Source organism: Thunnus albacares, chromosome 10, assembly GCF_914725855.1.
Source record: "Thunnus albacares chromosome 10, fThuAlb1.1, whole genome shotgun sequence".
Classification (NCBI taxonomy): Eukaryota; Metazoa; Chordata; class Actinopteri; order Scombriformes; family Scombridae; genus Thunnus; species Thunnus albacares.
Window position 1 is genome coordinate 22,960,098 of NC_058115.1, and position 18,256 is coordinate 22,978,353.

General features: G+C 39.3%; 1 protein-coding gene across 9 annotated transcripts in view; it reads right to left on the minus strand.

Moving 5' to 3' along the window:
* enox2 (ecto-NOX disulfide-thiol exchanger 2) overlaps nt 1–18,256 on the minus strand; it is a 188,213-nt gene that overhangs the window by 81,938 nt on the left and 88,019 nt on the right. For all 9 annotated transcript variants that reach the window (XM_044363290.1, XM_044363282.1, XM_044363283.1 and 6 more), the window contains one exon: nt 12,951–13,097. In XM_044363290.1, the coding sequence (XP_044219225.1) occupies nt 12,951–13,097 (147 nt within the window). The remainder of the gene's footprint in view (nt 1–12,950; nt 13,098–18,256) is intronic.

Consider the following 18,256-nt stretch of genomic DNA (forward strand, 5'->3'; position numbering starts at 1 on the left):
GTCTCTGAGGCTGAAGGATGGAGAGAAAAAGTCATCTAAGGGCTAATTGTTTATCTTCACTACACTGTTGCTCCGCTTGACTAAAGGTAATAATAGAATGGAGTCCATGAGCAGAACAACACAGCCCCCTTCAGCTTTGATCAAGCAGAAAAACTGCAGGCCAGGTGAAGATTTCTGTTTTTACATTACAATATTTTCAGAGCTTAAGTCTTGCTTGAGGCCTTGCCATTAGTCTACAGACAGAGCAGAGTGCCTTCTGGCACTGTGAATTATTTAGATCTCACATATTTGTAGACTTTGCAAGATGGGGTGAAGTGGCACTAAATCCCTGATTTATACAGTGTACACAAGAGTGATAGGGAGCAAGAGAGCACAATTAAACAATGATGGTGGTGAGGAATGAGAAAAGGGATAGAGGATGAACCCTAATTTCATTTCCCTGTTTGATGATCATTGGTGCAGCAGACAGAGGATGAGACTTAAGATCTGTAATTTGACCTGGATCAAAGGAAACCTGGTAAGATAATACTGCAGTATTACACCACTACCAGTAATAGCATCAGATCTGCTGTAAATAGCACTTTTCTAAATACTCAAAGATGAGTGCATGTCTGTATGAACAATATGTGCACGCATAGGCATATTAGACAATGTGCAGTCTTTATCTCTCCCAGAGCAGCAGTAGAGACAAGTGGACTGTTATGTTCTGACTGAAGCAGAGGAATCCCAAATGAATGAGGCGAGGCAGCCCTCTTTTCAGCTTGTTATGCATTTCAATCACTATTCTCTCCTGCAGTTAAAACACATATAGTATACTGTGCACATCAAGTACTACAGGAGCATGCAGCTGCTCCTTTAATGCCTGGAGAAATGAGTCCTGTAAGTCAAAATCTCAGCTGCCACAGTCAGAACGTGCTCCCATTTGTTGAGATCCCTAAGTATCTAAGTATCTAGAAAACTCCCGCGTTTCTGCAGATGATCCAGAACATGGTGGCACGTCTGGTGTTCATCCAGCCCAAAACAGCATTTCACTCTGCTGTTCTTATCCCTCCGCTGGCTCCCCGTTGCTAACCGCATCAAATTTAAAACCTTGATGCTCGCTTACAAAACAGCAACTAAAAAGGCTCCCGCCTACCTGAACTCCCTCATTTTGGTCTATGCTCCCTCCTGCTCACTGCGCTCTGCCAATAAAAGGCGCCTGTTACAACCAACACAACAGGGGCCCAAGTCGCTAACCAGACTCTTCTCTTCTGTAGTTCCCCAGCGCTGGAACGCGTTACCAAACTCCATTTGATCCACAGAGTCCCTTTCGATCTTTAAGAAAAAGCTAAAGGCCCAGCTCTCTCACGAACACCTCCGCACCTGATAGGAAAAAAAAAAAAGATCTACTTCTATGCACTCTATGCATTGCCTCTGTGCACTCTGTTGGCACCTACATCCTATCAGACCTGAACTTCGCTTTAAGGCAGTTAACTCTCATGTGTACATTGCTTTGGATAAATGCATCTGTTAAATGAATTGTAACATTGTAACTGCTCTAAATGGTTTGCTCAGATTTTTTGTTCTTTATCTCCTCAATGTGATGACATCAGCTCGTTATGGATGTCTATTAACGTGCCTCTGCTGCAGGTTTAGCATGCACACAAGCACTGGGGGACACACAGCATGCAGAGGCTGTAAGGGACTACTACGCTAGTGGTGTTTCTGTGTTTCTGTTTCTCTGGTGGAAGGAAGGCAACATCAGACAACAGTGGGTATAATTTGTATTTTTGGATCTCATACAGCAGTACAACCCCAGCATTTATCTCGTCTATACATTTCAACGAGGACTGCTTTGCTGACTGCACTCAGCACACAATGGCAGGTAAAGATTCTTGGTTAGGTTGCTACTGAGAGTGGACGTTTTATGGCCAGACTCCTCAGTTTCTCTACTTGCGTTCCCACCGGAAGAACGAGGGTCTAAATGAAGTTCCAGGGAGATTGTTTTACCCCCCCAAAAAGTCCCTGCTCTAGGATAGTACTTTCCAAAAGTACATGAACTTTGGGGGCGGCGTTTGCAGGAATGACCATCGCTAATTGGTCAGACACACTGCTTCAACTTGTGTACAGCTTCACTCATAAAACAAGGAAGAGTTGTTTTTTAACATTTAAAGTAAAGTTAGGCTTTGCTGTTGGCTTCCCAATTCGAAAGAAAAAGAGAGAGAGATAGTGCGAGCCAGCTGAAAACATGAGCGAGTGAGAGAGAGTGGCAATGGACGAGCTAGAGAGTGAATGAAGAGAGGGAGCGGTGGTAGTGAGAACAAAGCCGGTGAAGGAGCTCTTAGTTTCTGTTTCCTTTTCCTACTTTGCATTTTTCCTTTTCATTTATTCATTACATCCAACTCATGCAACAGTAAGTACAGAGAATAAGAGGACAAATCTGTTTTGTTTTTTCCTCATGTGCAAATACTGCGTTTCAAGCGCTGCCATCATTTTTTAATTCCTCATGGGTCTAATTTGCATGATCTACCTGGATCCTCAAGTGCGGCGGAAACACAAATAGGATTGCACAATAAGGACTTTTAGTTCCAACTTTAGTTCCTGAGCTTAGTTCCTCTGGTTCCAAAGTACCTGGGACTTTTGGTCAAAACAGGACTTTAGTCTTCACATGACGAGCATGGAAGCATGGATCAGCTTCTGTCAGTCTTTACAGTGTAAAACAGAGGCGAGGCTTTCCTTCCTCTCACAGCTGACATTTAGCTATTGAATGATGTTAGCATTAGAGTAATGTAGTTATGATTGAGGATTCTCATAATGATGGTATGACATGCATGAATTTGTAATGTGGCTAACATTATATTGTGTTATTTGTTGACTCTGGTGTGCTGCTGCTGACCCAACTTGATGATAATAATAATAATTAAAAAAAAAAATTCAACAAAAAACAAAACATTTAAACTGTCACTATACTTTCATCAGATTTACTGTATCAGACTGTATTGAGACTGGAGACCTGTGAATTGAAGAAAGTGAATTGAAGAATAAAACTATTTGAATGTCAGTAATTATGTACAGTATTTCATTTCTAGGTCCTCTGACCATTGTAACTATGGAAGCTAGATTCAACAATTAGGTAATAGGTAATCAGTAGGAAATACATTATTTCACCTAGGTCTATTTTATGCAAGTTGGCTTTGAAACTCTTCTGCCTCATTATGGTAAGTCTGGTCTGACAAAACTAGTGTGTACAGTCAGGATAACATATGCAGATTTACACAGTGGCTAAGTACTTACGATACTATTACTGTGATTACTTTCATATGTTTATTTTCTGTCTTTTTAGCAGAGATAATCTACTTGACTTATTTTTAACGTCTTTTATTACACACATTATTTGGGACGGTAACATTACTGCTAACACGTTACTTATGGTATGTCCCCACTACAATTGCTTTTTATTTCAGAATATTTAGCACATTCCCCACATATATACTGTACACCTGTAAATTTACACCTGAAACCGAGTTCATGCGAGAATATTAGCTTGATGTTAGGTGACAGAAAGAGATAAATAGCACTATTTACCAGAGGGAAACATCAGGGAAATGTGTAATCTTGGTTGCTGATGGTGTTAATTTCTCCCAGATTTTTGGATCAGATTCCCACTTGAACATTTACAGTTGTGAAGTATTTGGTTTGGAAGTGATTATGGTGATGATATTCAGAGGAAAGTGCAGCTTAACTTGGTTACAGTGTTTTCCTGGCAGCTAAAATGAACTGTTTCACACAGAGTGAATCGAGGCGCTGCAGCAATTGACAGCGTGACAGAACAAGGAGGTGAACACTTGTACTAGGTGACAACCCCCCCCCCGACTCAAATAAAAATATTAACCTAGAAATGTGCATATGTCTTCTTTAAATTTAGTCTGTCATTCTGTGCCTCATCCACGAGCTTCACTCTAAATCTCCTGTGTCACTGTGTGGCGTCAGCATCACAAATACTGACATCCAGCGGTGGATCTTCCCCAGTCTTAACACAGGGCATTACACACACACACACACACACACACACACACACACACACACACAATCACCTCTCTGAGACAATGACACAGCGATATATCTCAATAGACTGTCATCTCTGACAGCTCAAGTAGCCCATTACATTATTTACCTTCTGACAGCTCTTTGCCTGCCTGTACTGGGTCAATGACAACACATTAAGTTTTTTATGCTAAAATTCATTACGTTCCAAAAAAAAAAAAAAAAGAAGAAAAAAGCCACAAAAAAAGAGAAACACTGGTACATGTAATATAGGAAACTATTATACCGTACTTTCTCAGTGTGAAACCACGTTTGATTTTTTTCACATGCAGTTTCTTTCTGGAGTTTTGGTGTTCCACAAAGAAAAAGGCAGTCACTGTGAAAATGTGAAAACCATTCATTATAAGAAGGTCAGAATAAAAAGACAGGGTGTGGACAAGACACTCCCACAAGAGGCCTTTTACTGACAAAATTCTTCAGAATCTCCAGTACAAACTCAGTCCACAGCTGAGATCAGTGAGGACTCACAGCTCTCACCAATAAAAACTGTCATAACTAACAAGCCTGCAGAAACATGACAATGATGTTTCATGACTATCTTGTCTTTATTCATCAAAGCAAACATGTGTAAATTAGATTGGCAGGGATTAAGGTGGAATCATTAAGACTTTACTCTTTACTTTACTAATCTGTCCAGGTGCTATTGATGGTTTTCACAAGAACACACTGATTTTTCTCCAGAATGTAGAAAGAAAGTGTTGTTTGTATCTCACACAAAACACATATGAATATGAAGTAAACAATTATACATACAGTATAACAAATAAAACTGGCATTTGACCCATGATGCAAAGCATCACACCAGAACATACCTGGATCTAACAAATGTTCAGTAAATACATTCAATATGTTTGTTAAGCCTTTAAGATACCTACAATGTGTTGAGGTGAGAAATGCTGAATGTACATAAAACAGTTTGTTTACAATGGAAGCTCCAAGGGGGATCTTTAAATGATTTCACCCCCATTATAATATTTTCCTGCCGAGATGTAATAATCTTTGCTGCTACATGTCACGTCATGATGTTCCAGTTGGTTGAGAGGTATTGCCTACCTCTATAACATGTATCCTTATTTTCCCTTGCTCAATGACATTAACCTTTCTCCTGAAGAATCAATAGCATCTTACTAAACACCTCTCTCTTAGCTCCCACTAAAGGTTAACGCACAAGAGATTGGATCGGTGAGAGTACAATTCTTTTATTTGCTAAAACTATGGCTCTGAACTGGCCTTTGTGATGAATTTCATTAAGTGATTTTCATGCACAGCAAAAACACAGGAGTGGGGGGATTTCTTTAATCCTGGCATTGGAAATGCTTTGGATAAATCCATACACATAGCCTTAGGTTTGAAAATATGCCTGTGAGTTGTTCTGATCACTACTCAATATTTTTTCCAGTCAAACAACCTTGTTACAAGGGTACTTGAAACCCATTCAGCCAAAGGCCAAGAGTTCCCCTTCAAAGAGCTTTTTCACATAAACAAAGTTATTTCCTACTGCACAGAGACAGTTTCCAGGGAAAGCAGTCTCTAGGGGGAAAAAAGCTTGTTGCTTGGTGCAGTCTCTAAGAAGGAAGTCTCTAACACAGTGGTGAGTGTCCTCATGTCACGTACTGTACAGTAGGGTTCAAGTGCTCACAGGCTTTTGGCCCTCACTGTATGTTTCGGGTAATGTGACCGAATTTCTCAAAGGTTGTTGTAGTCCAAGTGGGACTATTTTGGGATAATTCTTGTACTTTCATCGACTCATGGTGGACTGAAAAGGGTGCAGGATGTTAGTTCAGGAGTTCTGCAGGCACAGCACTGTGTGCGGTGAGTGAAAACACACCTCATTACCAAAGTTAACAGGACCTTTGCTATCCACAACTGTGGAACCCCTCGCTCTCAGGCTTCAGTGTCAGCCCTCTTAAATAGACAAAGTCCTTTTAATAATATTTTACGCTCTATTGTATTTTCTTAGCTTTATTTGCATTTTTACCTCTAATATTGAAATGTTTTCTTTATTATGGCTTTTTTCTTTTAATCCTGCTGCACTTCTGTCTCGCACAATAAATCACACTTTGCTGTTTTGAAAACTGCTTTACAAATAAAGATTATTATTGGTATAATATGAACATAACAGACTGGATAATGAAATCCAGCTTGTGCAGGTGTTACTAAACTGCCATTCATATTCATCATAAAAAAGGGGAAATCCTGCTACACTAAAAATAAATTAAAAAAAATCGAGCAACATTTCAAAATCTCATTCTCTTCAACACCTGCAGCTTAAACACGGCAGGACTTGAGGGGAAATGGCCATCTCTGGTTGTGTTGTAAACTTGATAAAAGACAGAATAGTGAAAATCCTTGCCATGTGCCTGCTGCCTCAAGGAACCACTATTATTGACTGTTAAATGACATACACACACAAACATACAACAAGTGCACATAAACACAGAAAACTAAGAAGATAAAGAGCAAAGATGGTGGCCAAGCGCATCCTCTTTAGCTTTTGAGAGAATAACTATATAAAAACAGCAACAATGAGCTATTCAGTGCATCCATTTTATTTGATTCAATACAGAAAAGCAGTATTGAATTTCTTCATTGTACTGAATTTTTTCACATGCCTTAGTCGAGGAGTCAAAACAAACTTGAAATTTCCTCACTAAGTGGGCATGATCTCTGATGAACTTCAGTTTTCTGGAGCCATTTCATAGTCAGCTAAATAAAAATATCATATATGAGTTGTGGAGAATGTGAAGTGAGTGGAATCTGATGAACACTATTTTGTGGCAAAGTGAACAGAATATCAATTCAACCTCCATACGTTTCTAGTTATCGTTTAGAACAGGTGAGAGCTTCTTAATTATGTATCTTGCTGCTTGTTGTTTGGTCTTGGTACGGTGATTTAAAGATTATTAGTAAATAATCTATCAGCAGGGTGGCATTAAGTCTGGAATGACTTGAATTCCTCATGGGCCACATCAAACAGGCAGTTTGTTTGTTGCCTTCTTCAATTTTTAAATCAATTATTGAAAGAAAATGCTGCTGTGTAATGTTTAAGAAAAAGTGTATGTGTTGCTATGGATGCTTGCACACATGCATGATGGATTACCAAGTGTAACAGCAATTGTAATGAGAAAAATCTATTCATTAGGGTCCCTTAATGAGACTAAATCAACATGGCTGTTAATGAGTCTGTGCTCCATCAGTCCTCCACTGAGAGCTGGAGGACCTGACTGAGACTGGAGACAATCAGGAGCCAGGCAGAATCAGACTGTGTGAGCTGGTAAATCCACAGCTCCAGCTGGTCTAAACCTCCACTTAGCTGCCATTCCTTTGGGCACAGGATTCAACCTAGCAAGCAGCCATAACTGAAAGCAGACACTGACATGCCCCTTTTCAAAAATGTGACTACATGTCGGGGCTACAAAGACACCACATGAAAGCATGAGAAATGTGATCAGGTCAGCTTGCACTGCTTGTGTGTTGAACATGAGAAAGTTGAAGAAAGCCTCCTTAAGCTTCTCATTTTTAAGTAACACACATCTAGCAAAACTTCTGCTCACCACATCCCCCACACTCTGACATGAATGACAAAAAAAAACATACGGTAGTCTCCAATTCCTTATGAGACCAGGCAAAAAAAACTGCAGTTATACAAGAACGCACGTAGCCCACTCTCACTCTACATCACAGAGTAAATGAAAGAATGTAAACACATCATATGTATGACACACTGGTCCAGGTCCAGTGTTGCAGTGGTGAGTGTTATGGAAGATCTCATCACGGCAGAAATGTGCGAATATATAAAGAATCTGGAAAGCACCATTACAGTATACAAGAAGCCATTTCAAGTTCATGCATTATTTAGTATTAGAGGTAGAAAGTTCTCCAAGTCGCTTGATCCGATATAAATAACTTGGTGCAGAATGACAAAGACAAGGAGTAGTCGTTGCCATGTCGATGATGCTGAGAAAAATGTAAGGGCATGTCCACCAGTAAGGACTATATTTATGCATGTTTTGATCTTCAGACTTTATGATAGGCTTTTATCTGGGTACACATACATTCATATAACACTATTCACTGTTACTGCTGTTGCTGTCGACGCTATTTCTGAGTTTTGAATACTTTTGCTTCTCGTAATGTTGTTTACGTATGACAATAGAAGAACACATTAAATATTCTGTGTTCCTGCCACAGACAATGGCAGAGAAAAACCTGCATGGTTATACTGATAGTGGGATTTCGCACAACACTAATGATATTATGACTGTAGGATAGGAAGCTTTCAGAGCTGTAGTGGGAAATCTGACAACTGAGAACTCATTGCTCACATTTAAATTACAATCCAGCACTGAAAAGGCTGCTTGTCCCCACATTTACACAACAATTTTTATTCACAAACCACATCTACATAATCCTGCAGGGTTGTCTAAGACAGCTAGAAAACCGCATTAGGATATAGTCTGGACATATTTACACTCTATAGGACTGCAGGCATGGCTTTTGTCACACACGCTTTGATACATTAAAGGCGACATGATGTTATGTTACTGTTATATAAGGTTTTGGGAGATACTGCAGGTAATGAAGGTGTGGTGTCTCTGAGGTACTCTCATATCTAACGTTAGCTGCATTTGTTCTCTATCACAGTTATTAATGATTGACCTTCACCATATCCTCCAGCATAATAGTGACATCTCCAGCATATATATGACATTGCACCGTTAAGTAAAATAAGAGTTACTTCAAAAACGGACATATGCATATTTGCAGTTTCAAGCTTTCTGTGTAACTTTGAAATCATCCCCAGGAGCAGGCAGAGGTGTCAAGAAACAGCTAATAAGTAGCAGGTGTGCCAGCTGATTGCTCAGCAGCATCTGATGATGACTCAACATCATGTTAACACCTTCAGTTCCTAAGATATCCCTCATCATCTTTAAATAATGTTGTGTCCAGAAGAAACAAACGATTTCTTTAATGCCAGGCATTGTCAAATGGTCAAACTGTATCCTGATGTTTGTAGTTTAGTTTAAGTTGGATGTTTTCTTTTCAACATATAGTTTCTGTCCTGAAACAAGTCCAGGGAGGCTTTGGATGCAGGCATGTAGGAGTGGGAGTGGAGGACCTGAAGCTGTGGAGGCCAGTCATCATCAACCATCTTTACTGGACTTCAGCTCCACTCCTAAAGGAGATCCAGATGTGAGGGATCTCCGCACATCCACCTCTGGAGGGAGAAGCACTGAACAAAGGAGTGGCCGAAACCCAGGATGGTGTGTACAATATGAGGCTGAACATGATCAGAAGTCTAATCTTCAGTGGTGCTGGTTGAAGCTTTATCTGTACTGGTTCAAATGTGCTACAGCCAGAAAATAATCTGCTGGAGAATGTTCTTACCTATCAATATACAACTCAGAAAGTGCAATGAATCACTTTTGTTACTTTGTGAAGACAACACACCAAAGTTGGTATTGAAGTACATCACACTGCAGCTACATCATGTATGAATAAATAATTGTAAATAAATCTTATAAAATATTTGTTTATGCAGGGTCTGTTGCAGGGCTGTTGGATGAGATTACATTAGCTTTAGCTAGGTGTAACTAATAACCTGGCAACTGAGTGTTGATATATTCCTTTTTTTAGTGACAGTGTGACACTACACACCAAATGAAAAATGAGGTTTTGATATATATATATATATATATATATATCTATATAACTTGTGACCAGCATCATCTGCTTCTTCTACAGGCTTCTCCTGGCAGCGCTGCATGACAACCATAACGGCAGCTGAGAGGTAACTAGTGCCAGTGAATGTGAGGTGTGTTCTGCAATTCGCTACACAAGAATCTGCAAAGGTTCCCGGGTAGCCTGCTCCATCAAGGAGAAGCCATCATACTGTTAGCAATTTCAGTCAGTCATTTAATAAAATTTAGTATTTGAGTCAGTGCATGTATTAAATATTATATCACTGAATGAGAACTTAATATTTTTATCTCCCTCAGCATATGCATCAGCCCTGATGGAGACTCTGGGGAAGGACTACTCCACCTCACCAAAGACTCTAGGAGACAGCAGCACCGCCCTGTCCTCCACTGCACCAGGGTCCCTCTCCAGATCTTGCCAGCAGATCACATAACACGAGGCAGTTGGCCTGTGTCTTGCACAGCGTTAACATTAACACAGCACAGATGTTGTGGTTCTCAGTTTGCAGTTTGACATTATTACAAGTCAGATTATTTCTACATATCATTAGTTTCAGACTGACTCAATTGTTTTGTTATTTATTTATTTATTTATATTTGAAACCTGATGAGAGATTTCTATGAAATTTGGGGGAAAAAAGTTTAGATCATGAATGATTGAGTGATGAGGTATTTCTGGAACATTTTCACCATTTACTCATGCTTATCAAATAAAATAACCTGTCTCATTATTGTCTATCTCTGTGTGTATTTTGATGTGGAGCCAGACACAGATTGAAACATTTTGAAACAGTTAATTAAGCACTGTGCAGCTTTGGTGGTATCCAGTCTGTGCTTTCTAGTTGTTTTAAAAGGGTAAATTGGAATTTTTCATTTGACCACATATGTTTGAGATATATCCAGATACATCATTTAAAACTTACATTCAGTGTGTTTGTATGTACGTCTTACCTGATTCTAGTCACCAATAGATATCATTCATAGGAGTGTTTTATAGGTTGGTGGTTACCTCTTGCTGTTCACTCTATGTGTTAAAACACTTATTGATCAGTTTGATGGTGATAGTAACTTCCAATTTAGTGTTTTGGATTTTGGTGGTGGGATTAAACCTTGGTTTATATGTGTATCACATAATGTGCTCTTTTTTACTCAATGCAGTTATAGAATATTAGAATGCACTAATAGTTTTTGTTTATGTAGGTTTGTTATTAGTATTAACTTCTGATGCCTGCAGGCCTAGCCATTAATGCAGCATCCGTTTGATAATTATGAAGCTGCTCTTAACCGCATTAAACGTTTTAATACATCCAAACACTTGATTTTTATTGTGATAATTTTTATTAATTGTCACCTAAATGAGGCCATTGAAACCCTTTGTAACATCCTCTGTTGTCTTATTTTAGAAAGGTATCTCTCTCTTTATCCTCCTCTCTTTGTCTCTCACTCTCTCAACTGTGCGGTAGCGCCGTAGCGAGGAGTGAAATCAGACACTGCAACATATAACCAACCTAACAAGCTGATCTTTGTTTCTGTTGTGGGTAAGTATCTTGCCAGTCAACAATCAATACTAATGTTGGTACTGCCCGATATGTGATAGCAAATGTGCAACATTATGAGGTGAAGCAACACTGCATTGTGTGTCACTAGGTTCTTCAGTGGTTCTCACGCCGTCAGTCTTATTAAATCGGCTCTAGATATCACTGTAGCATATATATTAATATCCTATTCTATATCATTTTGCCACACATTAGTTCACTGGGGTCCCCAACCTGCAAGTTGCTCTTTAACATAATTGCACTTCCACTCTAAAACGGAAGTAAGATTACAAAAAGATGCAATGCGGAAGTGGAAGGCAAAGAATAAGATAAAAATGGAGTTTTTTGACTGTAAATCAAGCAAAGATATTCAGGTAGGGCCCAGTATATAAATATAATGATACATCCTTTAACTAAAGGGAGGTAGTGTTATTCTCCTGGTGGTATATTGGTTTTAATCCAGTCCAGTCAATAGAAATAGATGACTTTTATCATTTCAGAGTGTCACTGAGACATTACACTGCAGCAGAATGATGCTGCTGAACAATCTACAGCTTTATTAGTTGTCTTTGGATTCGGTTTAAAGCAAATGGACAAATAATTAATCTACTTTTAAAAAAATCATGTTAATTTTCTTACGTGCACACAGTCTTAATGTTACAAACAACTTGTGGCTATCAACATTTAAAGTCCATAATTTGGGCACACACTGGTTCTTTGTTTGACAATCACTCATGATACATTATCCAATTATCGTTTGACACGGTCAGTGAATCAACATAAAATTAAACTTTATCAAGGCGTAGACTCGTCCATGTGAAGATGTGAAGAAAAGATGAATAGTCGATTAGGGCTGTGTTAATATGGAGTATTAATCCAGTTCATTAGCATTGCCAGGAAAGCAGAGCACAGGACACAACACCTCTCCGTCTTAAGGGCCCTCTTCTATTACTTACAAAGTAATTAATTAGCCAGTACTACTTTAATTCTTTAATTAGAAAGTCTTTCTTTAATTTGACACATTACCAGGCAACCAACTGCTAATTCAGATTACTGTTTAATTATGACACACATAAACACGCATGTACACACACACACACACACACACACACTTTTCTCAGTGTTTCAATCTGTGTGAAAGGTCAATGTCTGTTTGAGAAAGCTGAAGGCGTGTTGCAGGTTTGATTGGCAGGTGATGTTGGCACGGTAACAGACAGTCAGGCACACAATCTCAGCGGAGCAGTTTCCTGCTGCAGCTGCCTGACCTCCAAACAGGCCAGACAACCAGAGCCTCAGGACATGGCAAGCTAATCGAAAACAACAAAGACTGAACTAAACTACTTTTTTTTTTCCCCATAGCGCCACCAAATAATAGGATTATGCCACAATTCCCATTGCAGTTATTTGATGTTGGTAGAGGAAGGGGAAGAGGAAGAGGAAGAAGAATCTCAAGGTAAGAAATCTAGCTGTTGTATCAAAGCTCTGTTGAGTGGAGGGAGGCATTCTCCATTGAGCGTTACGGACACTTGCATTTAGAATTCGACATGGCTAAGGGCAAAACGGTGAGGATTTCAGACCATGGCGTACTCCCGCAGCAGTGATGCAATACTTGTGAGGCTGTTGTTGTCAGTACCTGGAGGCAGGCTGGCTCTCTTCCTCTTCTTGCTATTTTCAACAGCGTTTTCCAGGGGAGGACACTCTGTCACCAGCGGCCCACTGGAACCGTTGAACTGGAGAGGGTCGTTGTTGGTCGCTGGATCAAAGGGCAGAGTGTTGAGTCCTGGAAGACAGAACACAGAAGTAAACCACATTAAACACGGTGAAACATGAAAAAAAAAAGAGGAAGCAACATGAGATTCCAGCGCTACTGTGCTTTTCATGTCCAACCCCTGTGGGCTTCATTCAGACACACATCACTGAAGACCTCTTAACTGTAATATTTCAATAATACTATTGACCTTGTGGAATCATACAAGCAACGATCAGGATTCTGTGCAGTCAAATTTAAAAGACAACGACTGCGCATGGCCGTTTCAGTGACTTTCCGAAACCGAGAAAGAAGAAAAGGAGCCGGGGTTTGAACATCTCTCTCTAGTTCTCGTTTTTCATTCTCGACACAACTGTTTCTTTCACTTTTCATTCAAACAACTGAGAGCGAGAGTATGAATGCCTTCCAGGAGACTGTCTGAAGATATGTTATCCCCGTATCTAAACAATATCACCCCCAACCCCTCTTGTTCCTGTCCCAGGCACAGAAGAGACTCTATAATTGAGTAGTTGGCTGACATCTAAATCAATATTTAGCGCATGCACAGACACACCAACACATGCGCCGTATCCTTTTCTTTCAATTGAGGTCAATTTAAGGCCAAAAACTAACAATACAAATAAGTAAATGTATAAAAAAAAGAATGTGTTGTTCTACAAATACTGCTGGGAATGTTTATATCAAATAATACTGTGCTCTATAAATAATTGAATGCCCTATATCAAAAAAGGAGCCCCTAAAACAAACATCTCATCATAATTTGAACACTGTAAGAAAGATTCTAGCTCAGATATACAGTATTATGAGGACGACTTATCACACAGTTCTGTGGAGGCAAGGTTGTCTTAGGCATTTCTATTTTGCTCGCTGTTATCTTACAATAACAGAATCAACAGTTACATCATGAACACAAGACAACAAGAACACTTACATCCATAAGTAATGAAAACAAAATAATGTGGAGATTGCTCCTGAGTCCTAAGAAATGATAAACAACCTGACGTGTGTTTTCTGCTTAATGTATCAGCAATTCTCTTCTCTTTAGAGTTATGCTTTTGTTTATAATTCAGCGCAGGGTCCTGAGGAGACTGTCTACACTCATGAAAGATTCATGACTCTTCTATGTGCTTAGTTGTTCCCTCCATGGCACAACAGATCAGAAGTCCCACATTACTGTGGCTCTATCAGACCCCAATCAGTTAGTATCAAACCCTGACGGTACTCTAAACGTCAACATCATCATTGAGGATTCAAGTTTTGTCTGCATTTTTGGAAAATCTCTCTTAAGACACTTATGTGATATTTTGACGTTGCAATTTTGGAAGAATACTTTCAGTAAGGTGTGTGTCACTGCATTTCCTTGTAACCATATCAGTCCAGACCTAACGAGATTATAGATTACCGTGTCAACTGTGCCTTTTCTTTTCTTAACTCAATCCATCAATAGCAAGACTGATCAGTAGCTTAACAGAAACAGACAAACTTGATAAAAGATATTTCCCACACTTACATCTATGCAGTATTTCACTTTATTATATTTCACTATATAAAGTGAAATGATGGTTAGATCTATGTGTGCGGAAATCTCTTTTTATCAAGTTTGGACTCATTGATGATTCCAGCACCTTACAGAGATTTAGCCGGGTGGAGCGGTGGTCATCCTTCATTGGAAACTCAAAAAAAGAAAAAGGAGTTAAAGAAAAAAAAGAGAGAAAGGAGTCTGATGTTGAAAAAGCAGAGTGAGGCAGCATTAACTTCTTATTTTCTCTAATTATCAAAGTTTAAGCTGTCACAGAATGTTACAATGCAAATACTTCCTTTTGTACAAACTCCCATTTCTGTCTCTAACAGACACCCAGTTGATTATCCTGCTTATGAAACGCTTACATTTCTATTGTCCATTCAGCATTGTGGTTTACTGCATACAAAGAGAAAATGAATAAACGTGTCTACGAAAAGAAGACAAACTGTCTCAGAGCAGAGGTAATGGTCATGCTTACAAATCCAGGCAAACACCCTGAGAAATAAGGCCTTAAAATACATTAACCCTGTGTGTGGGTGATTTGTTAGATTTCGGCAGACGGGAATGTGTATTTGCTACAGAGTCAGTCTAAATAAATCATCTGCCTGAGGTAACACACACACACACAGACACACACACACACACACACACACACACACATAGACTCACATCTCCTAAGTCGATCCCTACTCAGCATCCATCTGTCACACTTCTTTAAAGACGACCGTCAATAGTCTAGAGAGTGAAATAAAACCAATATTCTGCCAGTGTTAACTCTGCCACCAATAAGAAAAGCTACAGTTTACATTTTAAGAGACAGTCTTTCAGTCAGTGGCATAAGAGTTCCCAAGAAGAAAGGCCAAGAAACCATGGAAAGAGTGAAACAGCACTGAGCAGCTGACAGGGAAATACCGCTTGACTTCTACTCCAGTTCATGATGAAGGGAAGAAGTTAACTTTTGCTCAAGTGGCAGGGTTTTCCAAAGATTTCACAACTTTGTCTTCTAGAAAGAATGGAAAAGGACCTAAAAATGTCTAAAAGGTGGCTTGTGCTGTAAATAAAGTATGAATTGAGAAAAAAGAAACTAACTGACCAACTGCATTGAGTACAGTTGATGTGAATTTCAGAACCTTATCTGGCTCTTGAGTGATAGTGTTACTAAGATATAAAGCTATGCGGCAAAAGCGAAGAAGATCATTTTACAGAACCAAACATCTTTTGGCTGTACGTTGTGATTTCATCACTTCGGAAACTTGATTTTCTGGGTTTGGGCTTTAGAACAGTTGTCAGTGTTCAGAACCAGAGATTGGCCAAAAGCATGTATACATGTTGATTTAAAAAATCAAGTGTGAGCTCAGCATGATAATAAGTGTTTGTTTGGTATGTGTATGAGTGTAAAGCTGTATATATGAATGTCTTTTCTAGGTCATTGCCCCTGTCTGCTGTGCTACTCATGTGTCTGTAGGCTGATGGATGGCGTGTTTAAGTTTCAACATCTGGCCAGCGGGAGGAGCAATGTCAGTGAGTATCACTCCCCAAGGGAGGAAGAAAATAAATACCAGGAGGCTGGGTGGAGACAGGCGGAGGGTGTGGGCAGAAGGGCTGCAGATTAAATGAAGGAAATGAAAATACTGAACTAAGAGACCAACTTTATGCTCTGTGGCCTCAGGATAGGATACAAGAAATATTATGAATAGGATGCATTACCGACCTTGCCCATTAATGGTATAGTGAGCCAGGAAAACAAAAGGACCATTCAAATATGCCATTAAAACACCGTTTAACTGACTTGAATCCGAAACCAACTAGTGCATCTACACTATGGAGAACGTGGGGCAATTTGTGCTGAGTATGATGTCCTCATATAATCAAATAGACAGGTCAATAACACAATTACTCAGTAACCAAATCTATATGAGCGAGGACAGAATAATTAAAACTGACAATGACAGCTTGATTTGTCTAATCACACAATGCCATTGTTATATATAAAACTAAAAGATGAACCTGCGCTTTGCCTAGATATACAGATAATCTCATGTAAAACAGATACTAAACTTTATCAAGCTTCAAAATGTTTATCTTACAGGGTTGAAATGGTTAGTTGGTTAATTGTTTAGTTCATCAATAATTTATAGTTATTTTGAGTTGATTTTTTTAACACTTTTTTTGAGCAAAAATGCCAAAAATTCACTGTTTTCGGCTTTTTAAAATGTAAATATCTGTTATTTATCTATTTAAGTCTTTTATAATAGTAAGCTAAATACTTGAGTTTTGGATGGCTGATCAGACAAAACAAGCAATTTGAATAGACACTGGGCTCTGGGATATTGACCTTCAATGATCATACCACAAAATAATCAACTTATTAATTTACCATGTAAACAATAGTTATTTGCAGCCCTAATATCTTACTATATGTAAAAGCTGTGCTCATGTGGCTATACTGAATGCTATAAAAATTATGCTTCTTCATTTTAAGATACTGAAAACCAACTTGAAAAAAACAAACAAACCCTACACTGAAACTTAAAAGCTTCCCAGACTACCACAAGATGTCCCATATAAATCAAATCAAAAATCAGTAATGCCTCAACTGAAATGCAGGAACTGGAACCACATGGTAGAACAGCAGTCATCTACACTAGGATACAAGCAAAAGTCTGGGTCAGCTACACTAATTACAGAGCATTTACAGAGCTGCAGAATAAAATCATGAAATATGAGCACATTACATAATGACTTAATAACTGGTTTTTAATGGCGACTTTAAGGCACACTGGCCACTGAAGAGATCAAACATGTTATCTTTCAGCCACAGATCACAGCTTTAAAGGTGAAGTCAGTGATTCTAATCCAATACACTTTTTGTTAAATTCAGTGAATATCTTCTCACGGCCAGCTAGCTCTCCATTCTGTGTGTGCACTGAATAAAAAATCCGGTGTTCATACACAGCACCGGCTCTGTAAATGGGCATGTAAACACAGTGGCTCGCAGCAAGCCACACAATACTACTTCTGCCAATCAGCAGCAGAGGGTGTTTGTGCTTGTCCACAGGACAGGAAGTCATCAGAGCAGCTGTCTGTGTGAGGACATGACTGTCTCCCGTCTCCAGCACCCGCTGAATGGTGGGGGAGGGCTGGCGAACTGGAGAGGTAATGGCCAATTCACATAGAAAGTGTTATCTCATGGAACAGATGCACTTCCATTTTATTAAATGTATCAATCTACACTGAATCTGAGACAGTCTCACAGAGAGCCCTCGTGTTTTTTACACTCCAAGTCTGTTTAAATCACACAAATATCCTGCTGTTTATGTGTTTTGAACTTATTAACTGTATCAATGAATCAATAAATACAAAGTCTGTTTAATTATTCCTGTGGAGCCGACATACAAACTATTTTGGTTCAATACATTTCTGCCGTCAGTCTGCCTGGTGAAGTTTGGCAGTTTGGCCAGAAACTGTCCTCTCAATGGCTGCTTCTGTGGACAGAGACGCTGCTCGCAGGTCGAGTGAAAAGTGGGGGGGCCGCAGAGAGGCGGAGAGTGTGGATGGACTGTTGTGCTCGCATAAGACGAAATTTTTTTTCATCTTGTGATAATTAATGTGTGAGAGGAGCAGAAGTGACTACAGCTGATGCATCACT